General features: G+C 61.2%; 2 protein-coding genes across 6 annotated transcripts in view; one reads left to right on the top strand and one right to left on the bottom strand.

Annotated features, from left to right (window-relative positions):
* Nucleotides 1-4,885, bottom strand: part of LDB1 (LIM domain binding 1) — a 25,794-nt gene extending 20,909 nt beyond the window's left edge. The window contains exon 1 of one of the 3 annotated variants that reach the window (XM_071446217.1): nt 4,627-4,885. In XM_071446217.1, the coding sequence (XP_071302318.1) occupies nt 4,627-4,651 (25 nt within the window). In that variant the 5' untranslated portion in view covers nt 4,652-4,885. Of the gene's footprint in view, nt 1-2,557; nt 2,619-4,626 lie in introns of those variants that run through there. The other 2 variants (XM_071446216.1, XM_071446218.1) reach the window with 2 other exon arrangements.
* On the top strand, nt 2,457-22,330 carry PPRC1 (PPARG related coactivator 1). 3 transcript variants are annotated; one of them, XM_071446206.1, is made up of 14 exons: nt 2,457-2,501; nt 12,233-12,376; nt 12,495-12,650; nt 13,041-13,157; nt 13,531-16,285; nt 16,699-16,752; nt 17,138-17,198; nt 17,546-17,631; nt 17,798-18,596; nt 20,661-20,840; nt 21,007-21,070; nt 21,288-21,409; nt 21,545-21,696; nt 21,999-22,330. In XM_071446206.1, exons 2-14 carry the CDS (start codon nt 12,317-12,319, stop codon nt 22,100-22,102), a joined length of 4,710 nt encoding a protein of 1,569 aa, XP_071302307.1. In that variant the 5' UTR covers nt 2,457-2,501; nt 12,233-12,316; the 3' UTR covers nt 22,103-22,330. The 3 variants fall into 3 exon arrangements, with proteins under 3 accessions (XP_071302307.1, XP_071302306.1, XP_071302305.1); XM_071446205.1 differs by lacking the exon at nt 2,457-2,501 and adding an exon at nt 8,288-8,472 and having other exon boundaries at nt 12,498-12,650; XM_071446204.1 differs by lacking the exon at nt 2,457-2,501 and adding an exon at nt 8,288-8,472.

Below are 22,330 nucleotides of genomic sequence, written 5' to 3'. Positions count from 1 at the left end.
GGGACATCCAACAATGGTGCACAGCCCACTTTCCCACACCCCAATGAGCACGCAGCAGTGAACCTCCCAAAAACCTGCCAAGCATCACCCCTGCTGCAGCCACCCCAACCGTGCCCAGCAGTGATCCTGGGAGAGGGGCAGACTACTGCCACTATCCCCGCTCCAGGTGGGGCACAGGAGCCCCCTGGCAGCCCTGCCTGCTCCCCAGCACCCTCCCCCCGGCACCGGCAGGAAACCACAGCCGCAGCCTGCGGGCAGCTGATAACGGTCACCCAGCCCCATCCTGCCTGCACCCCACCACCCGGGGAGCTGTCCCCACACCCACTGCTCCCCAGCCCCAGGGGTGCACCCACACCGTGCACAACAGCAGCCCCAGGGCCCAGTGTCACCCTGCACAGAGCTGGGGGCTCTCGCTGACAGTGCAGCTGGTGCACCAGGACATACCAACAGTTGTTGTGCATGGGCACCATGCTCCCAAGTGTCCCAGCATGCTCCTGGCACACCATGCAGACCCATGCCTTTCGTGCTCTAGCAACATGGATATGGCGAGAGAATCCCAGAGCAGACTGGGGGAGGAGAGGGTGGCATGAAATCGAGTGATCTGACCCGAATGGGATGGGCAGGGGACACTTGAGCTCCTGCCCTGCCTGGGGGCACACAGCCACCTGGCCAGTGCATTCCTGGCCACAAGGGTACCTCCCTGCCCTGGAGGTCCCATCCCCCAGGGGCATCCCCTCACTCCCCTGGGAGCAGCTTTCACAGCAGTTTGTGCTGAGCAGGTAACAACATTCTTGGAATAAACTTGGGGCCCAGTGCAAATACACAGTGCTGAACCCGCTGGCATTGGTGTGGCACTAACCCATGCAGGATTCTCCAGGCATATCCTGGGTGAGCTCACACTGGTCCCAAGGAGCGCTGTGATGGTGCCTCACACCAACAACAGGACCCCTGAGGAATCCCCTCACTGAGCACCAGACAGCCACAAACCCATCACGACTTTGCCACAGCATGCCATAAGCGGGCAGGCAACGCAGCACACACTGTATCAGTGTCAGGCACTGTGCTGCTGAGGGGGACAGGGCAAGTAACGCGTTCCATCCAAACATCACTGGTAACGTGAAGAAAGCCTGGACTAGAGCACACCAATATGCACAATGAGGCCTCAGGACCCCTACTGCTCCCCTCCTCCCCAACAGGCCCAGGGGCACCCCAAGGTGCCAGGCATCCCCGGGGGTGTTTGGGAGCCAGAGCCCACAGAGGTCAGGGCTGCCTGGCCCCCCCGCCGCGGCACTCAGCCCGCTCGCTGCCATCCCTTTCCCAGCGCATCTGTCGCAGAAGGCATGTGGCACAGCTCGGCCTCGTGACAGTGGGGGATGCATGGCGCCAGCTCGGCAGAAGGGAGGGATACGGCAATGGGCCGTGCCCTGGCTGGACGTGTCCATCCCGGGACCCAAAGCATGTGCCCTGGGAAGCTCTCCCTCCAGCCAGAGGGGTGCACAGGCTAGTTCTCTACAAGGTATCCCAGGGAAGGGGCTGACCTTGGGAAAGTTGCTTCCCTGCCATGAAGCTGGAGCCAGCCCCGCAGGGAGGGAGAACAGCTCCACTCTGCTTTGCTTCCTCCTCCCCCCCTGCACTGACACCATCACTACAGGGGGAAAAACAATGATAATAACAAAAATAATTAAGGAAGAAAGTGCAGAGCATGCTGGGAGAGTGAGAGGTGCCCCCAGGGGTCAGGGCCCCGCTGGGGTCTGGATGCCAAAACCTGTCTGCCGGCCCTGCTCCAAGCAGCCCTGGGCACAGCACCACCGGCACCAGCACCAGACAGCTGCTGCCCCAGCCGCTGCCACCTCCTCTCTGAGCCCATTGCGCTCTTGCTGCTCACCTCTCCATATCTGAGGTGGGGGGCAAAGCCCCCTCAGGCCTCCACTGGCCCCAGCAGCTCCCCACTATCCTCAGGGACAAGAGTGCAGCAGCTTCCCAGCTGAGCAGCCTCCCTGCTCCAAAGCTCTTGCAGAGGGGAAGAAAGGAGCAGGGAAACATCTCTGGAGGGATGCAAGAAGAGCTGCAGCGGGGCAGGATGCACCCCCAGGGATGGCAAGGAGTACATTATCCCTCTGGGAGGGCACAACTTGGAAGGGGGGCAGCCAAACCCCCCCCCCCCCCGGCAGCAGCTCCCAAGCAGGAAACTCCTCCAAGTTAATGCAGCCCTGAAGAGCAGCCTGGGCAGAGAGGCTCATTAAATGTTTCTGGCTGGCGGGAGGCCAGCGGCAGAGCTTGTTTTTTCTATATTCCGATAAACAGTCCGGGGAGGGGAAGGGGGAGGGGGGCGCAGGCTCTCGATGTGCCACCCAGCCCCAGCGGGGGAAGACGCGGGGGGCACATGTACATTGCACGGCAACACTGCACAGCAGCCTCGTGTCCTCCCTGCCCTGGGGCAGCGGGCAGGGGCGGCGTGGGGGGGACACAACACATGAAGCCGTCCAGAAGGATACTCTCAGGTGAGGGGTGACCCCACGGCTCCCGATCGAGGGAGGACCCCCCTCTTTGCACCCACCAACATGCCGATGACATTCCCAGTGGCGTGGGGCCAGCTCCCGGGGAATATGAAGGGACCCCCCGTTGGCCGTCACACGGCCTTTGCCCTGCCGCGACGGGAGCCCCGCCAAGGCTGCGGGTGTCGGAGGGGTGCCGTGCCCCCGGTGCGGGGTGCCTGCGGGGCGGGTGCTGTGGCTGCTCGGCCTGGCTCGCAGGGAGGTTCACGTGACTTTCTGCTTGAGGAAGCAGCGCTCTGGCAGCTTCCAGTGGGAGATGGAGGAGGAGGAGGAGGAGGAGGAGGATGGGGGAAGGGGCCGCCTGGCTTCATAGAAACACGGCGGCGAGGCGCAGGCAGCGCAGGGGCGGGGGGCCGCCGCGCAGGGGCACCCCTTCCCCACCCCGCTCATCCAGCTGCAGACCCCTCGGCAGAGGCGGCGCCGGGGGAGGCACGGGGACCGTGTGCTGTCACAGCGCCCCACTGCCTCCAGCAGCCCCCCAGCACGGGGTTCTGGACTAGCAGGAGGCTCTCGCGGGACCACAGGGATGCTGCCACGGGAACTGGGCTGAGGGGCGTCCCTGCTGTTCCCGCACAGGGACCCCATGTGCCAGATGCCCAGGGAAATGGCACAACCTTCTCCCCAGGGCCCCCCAAACTTGGCTCCCTGTCTGCTGGCCAGCGCCACGGGGACCTGGTGCTGGACAAGCTTCCAGCAGCCCTCCGGGACCCCTGCCCTGCCTTGTTCCTGGCACAGCAACGTTCTGCTCACAGCAGCAGGCGATGCAGCCGGGCCAGCTGCCCCAAACCTGCCCCCAAGCCCAGGCGTGCAGATGAGTATCCCTGCGGCAGCACCCTCCTAGGTGCTGAGACCTCACCAACTCATCACACCTCCTATGTAGTCCTGCAGCCTTGCCAGCCCGCAGGCTCCAGAATTAGGAACAAGCTCTCCAGCAGACACCCCACAATGGCCATGGTGGGGGGCCATACAGCATCCATGTCCACCAGCATCATTGCAAAGTCTCTGCAGGGACACTGTGCCTCACACCTACACGGGGAGCTGTGGCACCCCACAGACCTATTGCTCTGGCCACAGGGGTACTTTGGGGTCACTCTTCACAGTGCCACCTGCATGCCTGCCCAATGCCCCTGCAGCACTCTGCCTGTGGGGTCCCAGTTCCAGGCTGGTACCAGCATCCATGTGCTCTTGGGTCCCAGATCTCTTAGTCCAACAGATCTCAGGATCCATGCCAGAGGAACCCCAGCACCCATGCCATGGAGTCCTAGCCTCACAACCACATCCCAGCACTGATGCCATGGGTTCCAATCCCACAGTCAGACCCAAGCGTCCATGCTCTAGGGACTCCAGCCCTTCAGCTGGATTCCAACAGCCCATACCATGGGGACCTCAACCCCATGGCTGAACCCAGCACCCACACCATAGTGACTAGGACTCCAGTCCCCACACCTTGCTGACACCCATAGCTTATCCCCAGCATCAGCACCATGGCCAAACCTCAGCACCAACACTGAAAAGCCCCCTGTGTTGTAGTCAGCTCCCAGCAGCCATGCCCCGGGGACCCAGCCCCATAACCAAACCCCAGCACCAATACCACAGAGACCCCAGCACTAGTGGCAGATGCCAGCACCAATGCCATGGAGACCTCAGCACCAACACCGTGAAGACCTCAGCCCCATAGCCAGATCCCAGCACCAATGCCATGCAGTCCCATGGACCAATACCATGGAGAACCCATTCCCATAGCTGGACTTCACCACCAATGCCACGGAGCCCCCAACACCAATGCCATGGAGACCTCAGTCCCGTAACTGTAGATCTCAGCCCCAAAGCAGGACAGCAACATCAATGCAGTGGGGACCCCAGCCCCACCGCCGGACCCCAGCGCCCATTCTTAGGGGACCCAGCCCCACAGCCGGACCCCAACACCAACACCATGGGACCCCAGCCCACAGCCAGACCCCGACACCACTGGGGCCCCCACCCCGTAGGTGGCCCCCAGCTCCCCACCCAGCCCGATGCCGCGGGGACCCCAGCCCGAGGGGCAGCCCCCGCCCCGCCGCTGCGCACTCACCAGGGCATGCACAGCCCACTGACATCTTCACATGCCTGGCCCGGCCGGGGGTCGCTGCGCGCTGCCCGGGCCGCGGGGGTCTCGCATGGGCGGCGCGCCGCGGGCTCCGGCGCGGCGGGCGGCGGGTAGCGCCGCGGCCAGAGGCGGGCGGGCGGGCGCGCCGCGAATCGGCGGAGCAGCGGCGGCAGCGGCAGCAGGAGCAGCGGCGGCGGGGGCGGTCGGGGCGGGGGCCGCGGCGGTGGAGCGGGAGCGGGGGCGGGGGCGGCTGCGCCGGCGGCGGGCGGGTGGGGGCGCCTCTGCGCGTGCGCGGGGCGTCCCGTTTCCCCCCCGCCGCGAGCGCGTGCGTGTTGCGTGCGTGCGCGCCCCCCCCGACTCGTCGCTGCCGCCGCTGCCGCGCTCGCACGCACGCGCCCCCCCCTCCATTGCCCCCTTCGCCGTGAGGGGCGGGGGGATCCCGGTGTGTGACCGGGGGGGGTCCGTGAGGGAGGACATGAAGGGAAGGGTAAAGGCTCCCCCCTCCGCTCTGCTGAGGCTCTCGGCGCTGCCCCCTGGGGTTTGCGGCCGTCGGAGCGGGGGTAGCGCTCTCGCCTGAGCCCCGTGTGTGGGTGAGGGTTCTCAGGGCTGCGGGGCTCCCGGGGGCAGCGCAGGGCTGAGGCTTCCGTCCCCCCCGTCGGCCGGGGCTGCTCTTCCCAGGCCCTGAGGGGGACTCAAGTGGAGGGACGAGTGCTCAGGGACCCACGCCCGGGGTGGCCGATGAGCGCCCCGAGTGTCTCCGGGCAGCTCGTTGAGGTTTCCACCCGGGAGGCCGTGGGGACGAGCAGAGGACGCCGCGGCTGTTCCGCATGGAGGAGCCTGCTGAAGGCTTGTGCTTTTTGGGACTTTGCCAGTCTCCCAGCCCCGGGGCACGGGAAAGACACGGCGCTGTGGAGGTTGTAGGTGGGAGGGAAGGGGGCAGAGAGGGCCGGAGGGCAGGAAGGAAGGGGGTTCGCAGCAGCGCTTTGCATAGTCAGAGAGAGAGTGACCTGCGACTGCTGTGCCTTGTGCAGCAGGGTATGGCAGAGGCTGCTGGACAGGAGGCTGGGCGCTGCTCTGGTCTGTGCTGCACCCTATGCTGGAGAGATGTGACAGCATCCCGCGTGAGGCTGGGGGCCAGAGAGCTGCCAGGGCAGAAGGAGCAGAGTGCCATACGGACAGGGTCTCTCTGGGGGACACCCACCAAGAGGACCTCACCAGGGATCCTGGCCCAGCCCCACGCAGCTCTGCTCCTGCACACCAGCTGTAGGGCCAGAGCCCAGTCTGCAAAGGCAAGCACTGTCCCTCTACTGCCCTGCCAAGATGCAGCTCCAGCCCCACGATGGGAGCAGTGTCCTGGGCTGAGCAAATTGCCCAAGGGAGCCAAAGCCCTCTCTTCTCTCTGAAGGGGCCAACTTCAGCCATCTGCTCTTGCCTGGTTGGGACACACATTCCTCTTTACTGAGTGGAGTGTCCTTTAAGCATCACATGGTTTTTGGGCTCTCCTTTTCACACTGTGCCTATTAGCCCTGAGCAAGCTGCCACCCTGGGTGCTGCACAGGCTGAAACTGGATGGCCCTGAGCAGCATCTGGCTGTGCCTGGCCAGGGAGTGGTCACAACACAGAGAGGGAAAGGAGGGGAGCCAGGGATGTAGAATGCGCATATTCCTTTCTGGCTTGTTGTTTGTTTTTCTTGTAAACCAGCAGGAATGCCTGGTGTTGCCCTGTGCCAGGAGTGCATCCCTGCTGGGGATTGTACTGGGGGAGGGAGATAACTGCAGGTGGGACTCCCTATGGTGACACTCCAGGGACCCTATGTGCAAGGAATATGGTTCCACTTTACAGCATGCACACCAGGCCAGGCTTGCTCTGTCAGATCAGCCTTGTTGTGCCACAGGGCCCTGCCACACGCAGGGACAGAGGGATTAGGCAGGTCACTGCATGCCCTGGATGTGCCCAGGGGAGAGGACATGACAGGAAACGAGGGTGTGGAGCAGGATAAGGAAAGCTGCAGGGCTCCAAGGGGAACGTTGCTCCACATCCCTGTCAGCAGCTCTCTGGGTGCCAGCAGCTTCTCCTCAGGCCAGTGGACAGAAACGTTGACATTTGAAAAGTGACTTGTTCCTTGACCACACCTGAGCTGCAGAGAACCTGGAACACTTGCCCAGCCTCCCCAGCTTCTTCTGCAGTGCCAGAAGCAGGTGCTGGCCTGAGGAGCCAGTTACATCCAGCAAAATCCCCCACACCACAGCGGTGTGCTCTGCAGCTCTCAGACATGGATGCATAGCCCTGGAGAAGGACACAGCCACCTGCTGCTCAGACAGCATTTTGGCCAGATACAAGTGTTGGTGAGAAGTACTATGGGCTCCTTGGATGAGGAGGTGGAGGGGAGCAGCTCCCCTGGACAGAGAGCCTGTTTGTGGCTAGGGAGGAGCAACCCCTGCGAGGCAGGAAGTGACGAGTGATCACATTTAAAGTCCCTTGCGGCAGGGATGGAAGGAAGGAGAGCAGGATGAGGCTCCATGTGTCAGATATAGTTCAGTCCAATGAGCAGGCACACAGGGCTGAGAAAAGCAGCTCTATCCTGTGGATCCCTAAGGGAATCTGGCCAGGGCAGGCCTGTGCTCCAGGGACTGATGTAGAGGAAGGGGCAATTGCTCCCCACCAGGTAAATCGTGCACTTCAGGGCTCCAGTGACATGTCCACACTGCACCTGTGCTGCTGTAAGCACATCCCTGAACTCCATGAGATGATCCTACTGTCTGTCTGGAAGCCAGAAGAGCCATAGGAAGTGACAAAGAGTCCCCAAAGGGACTCTGGGCTTCCTGAACAGAGGGCACAAAGCAGGGCCAGGCCAAGCACCTGTGCACACCAGCATCCCTTGTCTTCTTGGGGAGCCAGGCTGGATAGCAACTGTGTCCAGTGAGCCCAGTTTGGCTCCCTCACATTTTCCAGGTGATCTTCTGTGTGCTAGCTTTGGAGAACAGCGCAAGGCTAAACACAAGCAGTGACTTGGGTATCCTGCCCCGTTGCCATGCCAGGAGGCTGCACGGCAGCTCACGGTGCCCATCCCTCCTTTCATACCCGATAGTTTCTTTCATCCACCCTGTGCCCACCACACGTGCGTCTCACCTCCACCAGCCCCACACAAGGTCGGGCTCAATGGAGCACCATGGCACAGGCACCTCAGGCAGAGGGAACGCTGCTCACAGCCAGGAGACGGCGAGCCCACAGCAGCTCTGCCCCTGCTTTCCGGAAAGCGCGGGGACACGCGGGTCGGCCGCGCACACGTGTGCGCCGGCGCCGGCGGGGCCGGGGCGGGCCCGCGGCGCCGCGGGAAAATGCGCGCCTGCCCCGCCCCCAGGGGGCGCTTCCCGCCAGTCCCGCCCGCGCCGCCCCTCCCACCGCGCGTCGCGGGGCCGGGCCGACCCTCCTCGCCCTCGCCCGCCGCAAGGATGGCGGAGAAGCTCGGGGGTCTGCCCGCCCTCAAGATGGCCGCCCGCGCTGCCGGGGCCGGGCGCCCCCTAAGGCTGCTGCCCACCTCTCGGCGCGCGGCCAGCGGAGAAAGGGTGCGCTCCCGGCGTGCCGCGCGCGGGCGGGGCGGCGCGGGGGTCGCCGGGAGCTGTAGTGCGGGGCGGGCGGCGGTCACGTGGCGCTCTCGGCAGTGGCCGCGCTGGGAGCAGAGGCGCCAAGATGGCGGCGCGGCGGGGCGGAGCGGTGCCCGCCGCCAACGGTGCCGGGGCCGGTGGCGCTGCCGCCGCGGCCGCTCCGCGGGGCCTGGCGAGCGGCGGAGCCCTGCGCGAGCCGCCTTTCCGCGCCGGCAGCCCCCTGCAGGTAAGGGGCGGCGGGGCGCGGCGGGCCGTGCCGTGACACGTGGAGGCCGGGCGCGGCTCCCGCGGCCGCTGCACCACGTGTGCCGGAGCGGGCCCGCCGCACCGGCGGCGGGCAGGGGTCGCAGTACGGGCCGGCGGCGCCTCCGCTGGTCCCGGAGTGGGGCGCCCTTTCTTTGGGTGGGGGAATGGGGTGCCCGCAGCTCTCCCGCCGGCGTGGGGCGTCGGCGCGGGGAGATTACGGGGTTAGAGGGGCCGCAGCACGGCCACGGTACCCGGCGAGACGGGTGGCTTGGTGTCCCCTGCGGGAGATGACACCCCGGCCTTGGGTAGTGGGGGACAGGGGGATGCCGCTCGCGTCATTCCCCCGCGGTCCTTCCATCCCGGCGCCGCTCTCTGCCACCTGCGGCCGCGGGGAGCTGGGGTTGGCGCGGTTTGGGACACCCGCCGGTTTCGGTGGCAGGAGCTCTGTTTGCAGAACGTGGCCCGGGCCGGAGGAGGTTCCCCCAGCCGTACCGAGAGCTTATCCACGAGAAGCGGGGCTTTATTCTTAGTAAGAGGTTTCCGCGCCGGGGCCGGGCTGGGGCGCGGCGCTGCCGCTGTCACCGGCCCCGGTGGGTGCCTGCCGGGGCCGGGCTGGGCGCGGGTGCCCTGCTGTCTGGGTGGGGAGCGCGGGGATGCAGCACCCCGGGAACGGACGCGGGGGCACCTGCGTTGTGCGTTTGTCGGGATTTTTTTGGGGAAGGCCCTAGGCTTCTGCCTCCGTCAGGGTCCTGAGGGGCTGCGGGGGAGACACCCCCATCCCGACCCTGAGCTGGAGGACGCCAAGCCCGCCTCGCCCCTCCCCGACGCGAGCAGAGTGGGCTGCGTATGGGGGAAGATAGGTGTGTTCCCGCCTGATGCTTTCTGAAAGCAGCGGGGGAATCCAGGGAGCATCCTCTGGCTGTGCCGCGCTGGCCGGGCGGAGCCCCCCGGCTTCCCGGGCTTACCCCGCGCCCTTGCCGGCAGCTCTGGCGCTGTAGGAGCAGCCTTGGCAGCCAGCCGGGGACCATGGCCGCCCTGTGCTCGGGGCGTAGCCGCAGCACGCCGGGCACACGTGTCAGCAGCGGCCTGCGGGGGCCTCCGTTGTCCCTTCCGGGGAGCAGAGCAGCGAGCGCAGTGTACCCTGCGCCGGGTGGGTGCCGGAGGAGCTGGTGGCCTCGCTTAGACTGTGTCTATTGCAAGCAGTCAGCTCCAGTCCCGGTACCCACTCTGGGGCTGTGGGCATCCTCCCTTCTCCCCGGCAGTGCTGGTTGCTTGGGCACAGCGTGGCCAGAGCCGAAGCCTGTCCTTGAACATTCCCGTGACCCTCTTTCCCTGCAGCGTTGCTTAAAGCAAGCACAGGGAGCTGTGAAGGAAGGCACGGCGGGTTCCCCCCTTCCCTCCGGGCTAGGAGTGACAGGGGTCTCTGGCAGGGAGGAGCGCGGGCAGGGACGCTGGAGCAGGCTGGGCTGGTTCGTACCCCCGCCCCGACGCACAAGCGATGCTCGAGTGATGACGGCTGCAGGAGGTGCCCGTCCCCAGGTGGATCAAAGGGAATCCTGGGGGAACACAGCCCAGGCCGGTGACTCACGGCTGTGAGACTCCTTGTTGCAAGGCGCTGAGTCAAGGGAGTCGAGGAAGGCATGGGAGATTGCCCGCCCTCCCTCCCGGGCTGCGGGCAGGAGCCACAGGAAGAGGCCATTTGAGTGGGAGGGTTTTACTTCCCTCCCTCCTAATGTCCAGCGCTGATCACAGCTGGAAACCTTTTATTACATGTTTTCTTTGGGGAGAGCCGCCCTGTGGCCAGATGAGCAGGGCTGTGCAGCCCCGGGGTGTCCTTCGGATCCCTTTGCCATCTACAGGCAGGGGTCAGATGGTCCCCGCGTCCCTGGGTTGCTGATGCTCCATCCTGCTGGCTCCTTCAGTGGCCCGGGTACCTCTGCCTGCCGGTCACCGCTGACTCAGGGTTGCACTCGGGGCTGGGCGTGTGAGCCTGGATGTCCTCCCAGTATGTGCGTGAGGATTGGTCGGGAATCGCAGCCAGGCTGCGCCTAGAGGGCTGCCAGCAGGCTCTGCGCTGCGCTCTGACCAGCAGCCAGCACCGGCGAGGGAGGGGACTGGGGATGCTGAGCAGGAAAACTGCTCTAAAACTGCTCCATAGCCTGAACTGCATGATGGGCTGGTGTCACTGGTGGGCTCCACTTCCAGGCAGAGCGCCCTGGAACAGGCTGGTCTGGGCTGGCAGCCTGTCTGCTGAGCCCCAAACCACTGCAGACTCCTGGTCCTTAGGGTGTCATGTCACAGACTGGGGGAATTTGGGATAGGTAGCTTCAGGGCATTGCTGTGGATGTCCTGGCTTTGATTCCCAGCCTGGTATTGGGGTGCCTGTGTTCTGGGGTTGCACAGGGCTCCTGGCTGTGCTGTGGCCAGGAGCTGCTGCTTAGTCTTATCAGAGGAAGTCTCTGAAGAGCCCCAGGGACCAGGGGTTTGGGCACGTGGCTTTGGTGCTGTTGTATTTTAGAAACATCTATTTCGTGAAATGCTTGCTGTCTCTCTGGTGCAGTTTACTGCTTGCTAGAAGAGGATTTCAAAGTATTAGCAGATTCTCTCTAGGGACAAGGTACAATTTGTTCTGCATGGGCACAGGCTCACGCAGGCTCTGGTACCTACATGAAACAGAGGTGAACTGCATCATATGTGCATCCCCCAAGGTTCGGCTGTATTCTCACGGTGCTGGTGCTGCTCCAAGGGCAGGAAGATGGGTCGCAGCCTGCTCCTGGCTAGCTTTGGGAGGGAGGTGTACTCTCCCAGGGCTCTGTCCTTGGTGCCCTTATCTGCCCAGCCTCCATTATCTCTCAGCCTAAGCCCATCTACAAACAGGAATTCGCATCCTGTCTCGTGCCGGTGGCCTGCGCCGCTGCTCTGCTCTGTGTGTCCTGTGGCTCTGCTCAACTGGGGGCTGCAGCCCCTTCCCTTGCCCAGCATCTGGCTTTTCCTGGCTGTCCTGCAGCATGGCTGTGTGACACCCTGGAGTGCAGTGCAAGTACTTTTTTGAAGTTACCCAAGCATCCCTGGAGGTGGCTGGGGGACTGGAAAGGATGTGGGGTTTGGAATTTAGAGGAGGAAGAGTAACAAAGCTGGTTTGGTCCTGGATTGCAAGCACAGACCATGTCCTCTTGTAGCCTGCAGCAGAGGTATTGGGGTAGGGCTCCAGCAGTGGCAGATGGCTGCACCCCTCTTGCTGACTCCTGCACTTTTGTTATGAGTTTCGTAATGGTTTTGGGCTTATCTGAAGCACCAACAGCCGGAATTGGAGGAGCACGTGACAGTCCATGAGGTGGCTGGAGCTGGCCTGTCCCCTCCCTGTCCTGCAGGACCATGTGTGGTGTTGGGTAGAGCCTGGTGTTTTATCCATTCATCTTTCCCAGTCATGCAGCTGCAGAGTGAATCAGGCAGAAATTTTCAGTGTGGAGGCATCCTGGGTAATTGGAAGGGTCTTGGGCTGAAAGCAGCACAGGCCTTTGTGCAGTGGACTCTCCTGAAAGCAAGGAGAAAGGTCCCCTGTGCCACCTTCTGACCTGCAGCTGCGTCCCACCTGCTTCCCCTGCGTGTTCAGGGTGCTGGGGGTCCCCAGCCACTGTTTGCAGCACAGGCTGTTCAGAGCCCGTGTGTACTGTGAGGAAATCAGTGCTGGTAGTGGGGCTGTGCAAAGTGTTTACCTGGCTCCCCATGCTCCTCAACAGTGCTTTTCCCTTGAGGACGATGACCTGAACTTAACATCGTTGGATGCAGAGACCATCTTAGAGGCTGAAGAGATCCTGGGCACAATGCAGAACTATCTTGACTCCTCTGTGATCTCCATCATTGAGGATCTTTCTCTGAGTGAGGTGGGAGCTCACACACAGATGTGGGATTTGGCATGGGTGGGGGTGATGGCAGTGTCCTCAGTGTCCAGGTCTTAGGGCTGTGTCCCATCGCCCTCTGAGACCGTCCCTACCCTTGCAGCAGAGCAAGGCCTGCCTGGATGCACAGAACGAGCTGTCCCTGCTGACTGCCATCACAGAGATCCTGGACAGCACAGATGATGAGACCTTGTCCCCCTTTGACACCATCATGGATGCAGAGCTGCTGACCTCACCTCGTGAGCGGGAGAATACCTCGGTAAGTCAGGGGCAGATGCAGCCTGACCCCAGAGCCCATGGGAAGATGCTCTGGCAGGGCTCTGCTAGGTCCTAGCATGACGGTGTCCTGAAGTAGTAGGACCCCGGTCCCCAGTACCCTGAGATGTACTGTCATGACAGTTCCAATGTGAGAGAAGTGCTCTGGGGGGCCATGCGTCCCCCTTGAGTCTTTATAAAGAGCTGGAGTTGTGCCAGAGGCTTTGGGGAGCAGCATGTCCCCAGTGGGAGCTGTGTGCAGTGTGGGTGAAACAGGGCTGTTTGCTCTTGGGCTTTGTGGGGTGAAGTGTGTGAGCATTGTGGGGCTGGGGGTGGCCTGTTCTCTCCAGCAGCATAGACCTGCCACTGTCTAATCTTCTGTCCATCTTTCCAGTTTCAGAAGTTTCTCACCTTATCCCGCCCATTGCTGGAGTGTGAGAGCCCTACCCTGGAGCAGCCTAAGGCTCTCAGGCCTCTCAGCAGCAGCAGCAGTGTCTCTGTGGTTGGGAAGGTGAGCAGCTGAGCAGGGCAAGCTGAAGCAGCACTGTTGGGGTGGTGCTGGGATAACTGCCTCTGCTGCAGCCCCCAGCCCCGGCCTTCCCTCCTGGCACAGGCATCCTTTCCCTGAGACGATGCTTTTGCAAGGTACCAGTGGCAGTGGGCGCAGGGTCTGCCTCATGTGGTGGGTGCCAGGGACTGGGGATGCTCCCATAGGAGCATCAGATTTCCAGCTCTGTTGTGTTTTACTGGGCAGGTCAGATGTGTCCCAGCTTTTTGTCAGCCATGGGGCTTTGCTGTAGAATTGCAGCAGACCCAGTTGGCTCTCCTGGGGGACTGCTGCTAAAAACTCAGGAACTGATGTTTGCTGTGATCCCCCTTCCCAGACTGACACAGATGTGGCCTGGGACCGTGCTGCTCATGGCCTCGAGGACCCAGTGCTGCCAAAGAAGCAAGTCTGCAGTACCCCGAGAGTGGAGAGGAAGGTGAGCTGGCACCGAGCCCGAGAGCAGCCCCTGCCACAGCGCAGTGATGGGGAGGAAGAAGAGGAAGAGGCTGCCTTGAGCCTGGAGCTAGACAGAAGCATGGAAGCTGTGAATTTCTGTGTGAGCGAGGCAGGGGCAGTGCTGGAGGAGCATGAAGACCCCTGTATCATCAACACAGGTGACGTATCCCTGAGTGAGCTGGTGAAGTCCATGCACCCCTACTGCCTGCCCACCTTCACTGTGTGCCTGGACCCTGACACGGAGCCTGTGGCCAAGGAGCTTCTGAGCAGTCCTGTCTTGCTGGAAATTGTGCCTGGAGAGGGAGAGAGTGTGGAGATCCCTGTGGTTCTGCAGCCCTTGACTCCCAACTCCTCTGACCTGGAGCCCCAACTCCTGGGAGTAGAGGAGACTACTGGTGAGTCAATCCCAGAAGATTGTGGGAAGCTGCCAGGAGCTCCAACCCAGGAAAATAGGTTGGAAGAGGAGAAGGAGGAAAAACTGCCCGGGAAGGAGCCTTCACCCACTAACCCAGAGGCCACTTCCCCACTGGAGACAGCGGCACCTGGTGCCTCAGGTCCCAACAAGAGCTCCTGCCACAGCACAGAAGCCCCAGCAGGTGGAAAACGTGAATGCTCTGAGAAGGGGCGGGGCCGTGAGAGAGCAAGGAAGAGTCGGAAAAAGAAAGCAGAGGAGGACCAAAGCAAGCAGGCCAGGCCTGGCAGGGACTGTGTAGCCCACCGGCTCCGTTCCGCTGGCTCTGGACAGCCCCATGCCCAGCCAGCCGTCAGCAGGCAGCGGGCAGAGTGTCCCTCTGTTCAGGTCTCAGACTTCCTGGCACAGCAGCTGGAGCGAGCCCGGAAGGAGGGGCAGATGGAGCTGCATGCTGAGCGGGCACCTCGGCCCCGGGGCAGGCCTCAGAGCACAGCAGGGGCCTTGCTGCCCAAGAAGGTGAAGCAGGAGCTGAAGAAGGAGCCAGCACTAGAAACCGTGAATGTGGCTCTGGAGAAGAACAAGACTCTGATGTCCCTGGAGAAGACTGCACCAAGCGTGGAGGGGCAGCCAGCAGCTGCATGTCCCAGCCCGACAGACCAGGCTGAGGGCCAGGGAGATGTGCGGCCGTCTGCCGGACAGAGCAGTGGGGTCTCGGAGGCTGCCTCTCAGCTCCCAGAGCAAGGTGTTGGGCTGGAGCCTGCCCAGAGGGTGCCAGCAGCAGAGCCAAGTGAGGGCCTGCCTAAGGAAGCCAAACCCAAGGCCCTGAGCCTGCGTGAGTACCGCATCCGCATGCTGCACCGTCAGCCCAGCGCGGGTGGCAGCCAGGAAGGCAAGAAGCAAGTGGCCAGCAAGTGGCCCAGTGTCCCCGAGCCTCCGACAGAGCTGGCGGAGATCCCCTGCCTGGTGTCACCCATGCGCTCCGCCACCGAGGCAGACATTGCTCAGAAGGGACCAGACAAACCCACCAGCCCTGCTGCTGTCCCTTCTCCTGCCAGCAAAGTTCCCACTGCTCTGACTTCAGCCCCAGCACCTGCCACAGCTCCACCACCGCCATCAGCACCAATGCCTTTTGTCGCACCAAACGTGCCCCCAGCTGCTGGGGTGGCTCCCACTGGGATGCCGCCAGCCTCTGCCGGTGCTTATGCCCTTTACCCACCAGTGCCTTCCTGGCCCTGCTTCAGCCCGCAGCCCATGGGCTGCCATGGTTTGCCCCCACCACCCAGTGCCAGCTCCTCCAGTGCTTTTCACGTGGTGCCTGGCCTCCCGCCTCCAGCCATGGCCTGGCCCCCTCCACCTTTGCCACCCCCGCCTCCATTTGGCCCAGGTGGCCCCTATGCCCCAGTTGGGTGGGCACCACCATCCTACTGGCCTGGAATCCCCGTGCCACCTCCGGTGCCTTCCCTTGCGTACAGGGACCCTGGAGCAGCCGTACAGGCCACCACTGCCTTCCCAGCTGGCAGCCACCCTGGCACAGCCCCTCTGCATGGGCAGTCTCCTGCTGCCCCTATGCTCAGCTGCCCAGAGCCACCAGCCTTCCCTGCCCAGTCACCTGCTGCCCCGAGCAGCGAGATGGGGCCTGCAGGTGGCCCGGCCAGGCCGGCGGCTGGCAGGGTGTCAGATCCCAGGAGGCAGGCACGGCTGGCAGGAGAGAGCTCCCTCCCCAAGGCCGCTCTGGCCCCAGCCCCAGCCCCAGCCCAGCCCCTGCCAGCCCCCTCAGCTGCCACTGCCACTGCCCAGCCCAACAGGGTCCCTCCTGCAGTGCCAGTCCCCCAGGCTGTCCCCACCCAGCCTCCGGAGGAGTCCCAAGCTGCAACTCCCAACCAGCTCCCAAAGGCCCCCCCAGCTGCCATCTGCTGCCCATCAGAGGTGTCTCCTGCCCCTGTTGGGGAGTCCCCTGGCACCCATGCCACAGAGAAGGCTGTAGAGCCAGGGAAGGAGGCAGTGGAGAAAGCCCCGTTGGAGCCCAAGGCAGCTGCCGGGCAGGCGGTGCCTGGCCAAAAATCCACCTCCCAGGCTGTGGCACCACCACGGAAAGCAGGTCGAGAGAGCAGCCTTCCCACCAAGGCACCCACTGTGCGGCCATGGAGGCACCAGCCACTCCTCAGCTCAGCCCAGCCCAGAGACAGCAGCAAGGACATTGTGCAAGCCTTCATCAGTGAGATCGGTGAGTGGGAGGGCTGCAGGACGCTGGGTTGAGTGTCAGCAGCCAGCAAGGCTGCAGTGCTGCCGGCAGCCTGGGTAGCAGGACCGGTTCCTGGCACTTCTGGGGGTGAGGGTGGCAAAGCCTTGCCCACAGGCTTGCAGTCTCTTCCCAGTACTCTGCTGGGATGTTGCCTGCAATGGATGGTCTAGGCTGGCTGTCCTGAAACTACTTCCTTCTGGGACTGCAGAGCTGGCTGCTCCTGTCCATCTGGGAGACACAGAGCTGCTGCAGGCTCTGTTACTGCTTTTCCTCCCCAGTGCTTGTCCCACCATCCAGGGAGGCTGATGCAGGGGGAGAATGGGGTTGGGGTGCATCACTGTGGTGCTGGGGGAATTCTAGCTGATCTGACTTGCTGTGCTTTCTCCCTGGCTCAGGGATTGAAGCCACCGACCTGTCCAGCCTGCTGGAGCAGTTTGAGAAGTCTGAAGGTGCGGATCTGGCATGCCATCCCCTGCAGGGCTCCCTCTGTGCCATGCTGGCCTTCCTGGGCTGTCCATGCTCCCTGTGTCAGGGTGGTAGTGGGAGGGCTGTGATGCTGCTGCCTGTGGGCTCGTGTTACCCTGCTTTGTCCTGTGTGTTTTGTCCTGTGGCTCTCTCTGCCTCCATCTCCTTGGCCTGTGGAAATATCTGGGGGTCCCCATGGCAACCAAAGGGGTGGTGAAGAGTCTGTGAAGGAAAAAGGATGTGCAGCTCCTATCTTGAGGGAGCTGAGTTTCAGGAGTTGTGCTCTTCCAAGCTGTTCCTGGGGTGCTTTTTTGACCCTGTCCTTCAGCCCTACTTGTTGCCACTCTCATCTACCTGTTCTCTTTTCAGCCAAGAAGGAGGAAACTCCTGTACAGCCCCCTGAGGAAAGGCAGCTGACGGGGAGCTCTGGGTGAGTATCAAAACCTTGGCAGCTGGTGCCCAGCATGGAGCCCAGCAGAGCAAGGGCACAGGGCAGCTTTCAGTCCTGGCAAGATTTGAAGTGTGGTGGCGCTGTGTCCATTGGCCCAGGAGGGGCTGAGCTTGTTGCTGGACTGGGACAGAGCGGGCACTTAGGGAAAAACTGGGACAAGCAATGATGGGCATGACAAGGCTGTGCAAGTTTTATCCTTGCAGCTCTCTTGGATCCTCTGTCCTCGTGAGCTGGCCAGTGCGGCAGATTGAGTGGGTGCCCCAGGCTTGGGGAGTGGGGCTGGGTTTTGCTTGCTGTGTTTGACAAAGCTCTTTTCCCATTCTCAGACCTGAGACCCAGCAGGAAGCACCAACCCAGCAGGACAGGAAGCCCCCAGATGGGCTGCAGGCCTCTGAGCTGGCCAATGTGGCAGGTAAAGAATACTTGGGACAAGGGAGGGTAGTGTGCCATGTCGTGGCAGGGCTGTTGTGTGTCTGCGGGGACATCTTGGGGAGTGAGGAGGGCTGGGATATGAGGGAGCCCCAGCTGGTGGGTTGCAGCAAAGGGCTGCTCTTGTAAGTGTTCTGGTGCTCTCCCAGGCCTCACGCCCCCAGCAACACCTCCTCACCAGCTCTGGAAGCCTTTGCCTGCTGTCTCACTGCTGGCCAAGACCAAGTCACCTGGGTCCATGCCCCAGGAAGGGCCCCAGAAGTCAACCAAGCTGATGAAAGCCAAGCCACTGCTCCCAAACAAGATCCAGGTGAAGAGCATGGTGCCAGCCCCTGCCAGCACAGCCCCCAGCCATGTCTGCTCGGGAGACCACGACTACTGCATCCTGGGTGCACCGCAGCCCGAGAGCAGCAATAGCCCTGGCACGCAGCCCCCTGCCGAAGGTGGCTCCCGCTGGAATGTCAAACACCACTGGGACATCACTATCAAACCCATCTCCTCCTTAACCAAACGGACGCTGGACCAACCTGAGCCCACCCCACCAGCCCCCAACACCGCCATGGGGCACAGCCCGGAGCCCCTGGGGATGGTCTGCCCAGCTCCCCTGGATTATCGGACTACCATCCCCAACAAGGCCACCACTGGGTGCAGCAGTCCCCCCACCTCAGTGCTCCTGTCTCCAGCTGCATCCCCCTGCCGGGAGCAGGAGGTGCGGACTCCCAGTGCCCAGCCCAGCCATGCTGCTGCCAAGAGGTCCCTGCGCTGCTACCGGAGACCCCAGGACTCACCCAGCCCCTCTACCGACAGCTGGAGGGCTGGCCGGAGCCGTGCCAGCCGTTCTTTCAGCTCCAGTTCGGATGGAGCTAGCGAGTCCTCATCTTCATCTTCATCCTCGTCCTCCCGGTCCCGGTCACGGTCGCTCTCCCCACCTCCCAAGCGGTGGCGAAGGTAAGCAGCAGATTGTTGCTTGCTCTTGAGGAGTGTCTTGGTTTGAAAAGACAGGTGTCTGATAAGGAGGGCAGGAGCCTCTCTTGAAATGTAAACCCCCTCCCTCCAAATTATTTTAATTTTGAAATTAAGGGGCTCTCAGGCAAAGATATGGGAATAGGAATAACAGTTCTTAACTAGGAAAATTAAAATAAAAATGCAGTAATACAAAAACACACTGACAGAGTCAGAATACAACCTCATTAAATGGTGGCTGCCATCCTCCTGGAGTGACAGGTGTGGTTCTGTTGAAGCAGCGATCCTGTAGAAGGGTGTAGTTTTCTTCTGAAGGTCCAATGGTGGTGTAGATGGGCCTGGTCTTCCTCTGGGAATCCTGTGGGAAAAGGCTCCCCTGGGTTTCCAAATATCAGATTTTTCTTTAGGTAGGAATGCTTGGCTCCTCCCCCTGGGTGGAGCATCTCACAATGGGATGATGTAATTTTATGCAGCGAGTCAATGGCCCATTAACTGGAGATATTTCCCTGGATGGAGTATGGGTCATGGAGGAGATAAAGAACACTGCTCCACCTGGTTTCAACAGGTGATGATAGAATACCTGTAGTATTTCTGGTTACATCTTTCACTGCAACCTAAAACAGGCAGTTGTCCAGTGGCTGGTCTTTTGCAAGAGCCCAGACACATCTTTATGGTCCTACTTAGATGGCTGGATTTGATGCTTTTGTCCTTGTGACCCTTCTGAAGAGATGTTTGGCTCACAGAGGGTGGGGGAGCTGCAGCAACACACTGCCCATCCAGTTCTGGCTGAAGCCCACATCTGGGCCCATATGCCTGCAAAGCCACCACTGAGCCAGACTTCCCTACTTCTGGAACATCCAAACCATGTTACAAGTCCTTGGCTGCATCTTTGCTTTTGGATGCTTTTTCTGGAGTATTACAGCAGGTGTTCATATTTGTGCTGTGGGGCTGTTGCAGCCCTTGGTATTAGAAGTGAGAGAAGCCACAGTGGAGCTCCCCAAGGAGCTGCTGGAGGCAAGCAGGGAAAAACCTGTCTGGCTTGGCTGCCTCAGGGGCTCCCTGTTCTCTTTATGCAGGTGGCTGTGTAGGAAAGTGGGACAGCTTGGATTCTGTGGGATGCATTTCTTTTGGAGTCCTTGTGCATCTGAATGATGTGTAGCTTGTCCCAGCTGGGCTGGGAGGCACTGGAGGTAGTGAAGGGTTTCTCTTTCTGTCGTTCTCTTGGTGTTCAGCCAGTTCTGGAGATGTCCCTGGGCATGAGGGGCCTGTCCAACCAAGACCTCTTCATTGATAGCCAGTAAATGCAGAGGCTGGATCTGGAAAGAGCAGATATAAAAGTGCCATGTTCCATGGATGTGCAGCTTGGGGATTGTGAAGCAACACATCTGGCTTGGCTTTCCAGCAAATCAGCTGGCCTTGTGCTGGAAAATGTCCCCATGTACTGTGCCACCCTGATTTGCTGTCTTCCAGGAGAATGTGGCATAGGAATATGTGGCCAAGCCAGGCAGCATGCCCTGCCAGGGTTTGCCCGTGGCAGGGACCACTTATGGCCAGCATGTCTGGAGAGTGACTGTGCTCCTGGCTGGACAGAGCAGAGCTTAATCCCAGCTGTGTTTTGGTCCTGCTGTCCTTAAGGTTTCCCTGGCTCTTCTGGAGAAGCTCTTGCAGTCTCTGTCCACATGGCTGTTGAGCACGAGGTGGATGTAGTGTTGTCCTGTGCATTGTGTGGGGCTCAGCACAGAAATCCCAGCCTTTTCTGAGCCCTCCCAGGCACAGCCCTGTGCTTCACAGTTCCCCACGACTATTTCTTGGAAGCTGTGCCTCCTATGAGCCTGCTCCCTTTTCTCTGTGGCATTGGGAACCAAATGGAGCAACATTTCTGTAGTGTTGCTGCTCTGGCAGTCTTGGGCAGAGGCTTCCCCATGCTGGGGATGGGTCCCGTCCGAGTGGGATGCTGAATACCGTGGGGACAATGGATATCTTTTCCTGCTTTGGAGCCTTATGATGCTGGACAAAGGGAGGGCTCAGCTGTATCTCTTCTTCCCCCAGGTACCGCTCAAGATGTTCCCACAGCTCCCACAGTTCCTCTCGCTCCAGCTGTGGGTCATGTGGCAGGTCCCGGGACAGGTCCTCATCCTCATCGTCAACATCCTCCTACTCATCCAGGTCCACATCCCGCAGCCAGTCCCGCTCCCCCTCGCCCCGTGGGAGGAGTAGCAGGTGGAGAAGGTGAGTGTGGCCATCCTGCAGGGGTGTGAACTCTCCCCAACCCATCTCCCAGCCTTCTGTGGAGGAAGGATGGACCCACTCCTTCAAGATCTCCCTTGTGTTTGGAATCACTCTTCTGACATCCCCATGATTCCATAACTCATGTGTCTGGTTTCTGCCCTGACAGATACAGCTATGATGCACAGGACCACTACCAAAGGCAGAGGATCCTCCAGAAGGAACGTGCAATAGTGAGTGATGGAGGGCTGGGAATCTGGGACTGGAAATTTGGGGGTTCACAGCCCCCCCTGTCACTTCAGAAACAGAGGGGGTTTCTGTAGGGGGGTGCAGCCTTGCCAGCAGCATTGCTGGGAGGCCCTGGCCAAGGCACAGTGTGGTGGGAGGCCATGCAGGGAGGGTGTTCTGTGCGAGGGGTCCTGCTCATGGATGGGGCATCCCTGTCCGCAGGAGGAGCGGCGAGTTGTGTTTATCGGCAAGATCCCCAGCAGGATGACACGGTCAGAGCTGCGGCACCGCTTCTCTGTCTTTGGGGACATTGAGGAGTGTACCCTGCATTTCCGCTCCGAGGGGTAAGAGCTATGGGGAGATGGGTCAGTCCCTTCTCAGGGATGACTCCTCTTGGCCCTTTTCCCATTACTCAAGGGGATGTTGCAGACCAAGGGGGGACAAACATAACTGTTGCTGCTGGTCTCCTCCAATGTCAGGGATAACTATGGCTTTGTCACCTACCGGTATGCTGAGGAAGCCTTTGCTGCCATTGAGAGTGGGCACAAGCTGCGGCGCCCAGACGAGCAGCCCTTCGACCTGTGCTTTGGTGGCCGCAGGCAGTTCTGCAGGAGGAACTATGCTGACTTGGGTGAGTTGCACAACCTCCAAGTTGGGGGTTGGCCTCCCTGGGTCCTTCTCTTCTTTCCAGAGGCATAGGAGTCCCCATCCTTGGGATCAGTCAGAGTTGGCAGCAGAGCTGCATCCAGGAACTGTCCTGCCCTGAAGGATTGAATGGGGGCTCCCTGTCTCTCCAGCACTGTGTTGGAGGCCGGCCCAATTCTGGGTCTAGAGGCTGGCAGGTGAAACAAGATAAGAAATTTGCTGTGGGAATGGCCAGAACTGTGCCATTGTTTCCATGAGCTCAAGACAGCCTCTCCCCATCTCTTCCAGATTCAAACCGTGAGGATTTTGACCCAGCTCCTGTCAAGAGCAAGTTTGACTCCCTGGACTTTGACACTCTGCTGCGGCAGGCACAGCGCAGCCTGCGGAGGTAGCGGCAGGCAAGGCGGAGCACCCGCCCCCACTTTTATACTCAAATACAAAAGGCAAAAAAAGAATGGAGAGAGAGATGAGATTTTTAATAAAATGAAAAAGGAAAAAAATTTGTTTTATAACCAATATTTAAGGAGGATGGGTCATTGGCCTTCAACTGGAGCAGTCCAGGCAAGTCACAGCCCTGGGCTTGCCCCAGACATATAATAAATACGGATGCCCAAACAGCA

This window comes from Agelaius tricolor, unplaced genomic scaffold (assembly GCF_023055355.1).
Source record: "Agelaius tricolor isolate 1412-34295 unplaced genomic scaffold, bAgeTri1.0.p SCAF_22, whole genome shotgun sequence".
NCBI lineage: Eukaryota > Metazoa > Chordata > Aves > Passeriformes > Icteridae > Agelaius > Agelaius tricolor.
Note: the sequence above shows the minus strand (reverse complement) of the source record. Positions and strands in the feature narration are given on the sequence as shown.

What these genes read in the sequence shown, in the direction of transcription:
- PPRC1 (XM_071446204.1), top strand. Translation starts at nt 8,332, where the DNA reads ATGGCGGCGCGGCGGGGCGGAGCGGTGCCCGCCGCCAACGGTGCCGGG. An exon ending in AGCCTTCATCAGTGAGATCG is followed by an intron (nt 16,286 to 16,698) that starts GTGAGTGGGAGG and finishes TCCCTGGCTCAG; the next exon opens with GGATTGAAGCCACCGACCTG. An exon ending in GAGGAACTATGCTGACTTGG is followed by an intron (nt 21,697 to 21,998) that starts GTGAGTTGCACA and finishes CATCTCTTCCAG; the next exon opens with ATTCAAACCGTGAGGATTTT.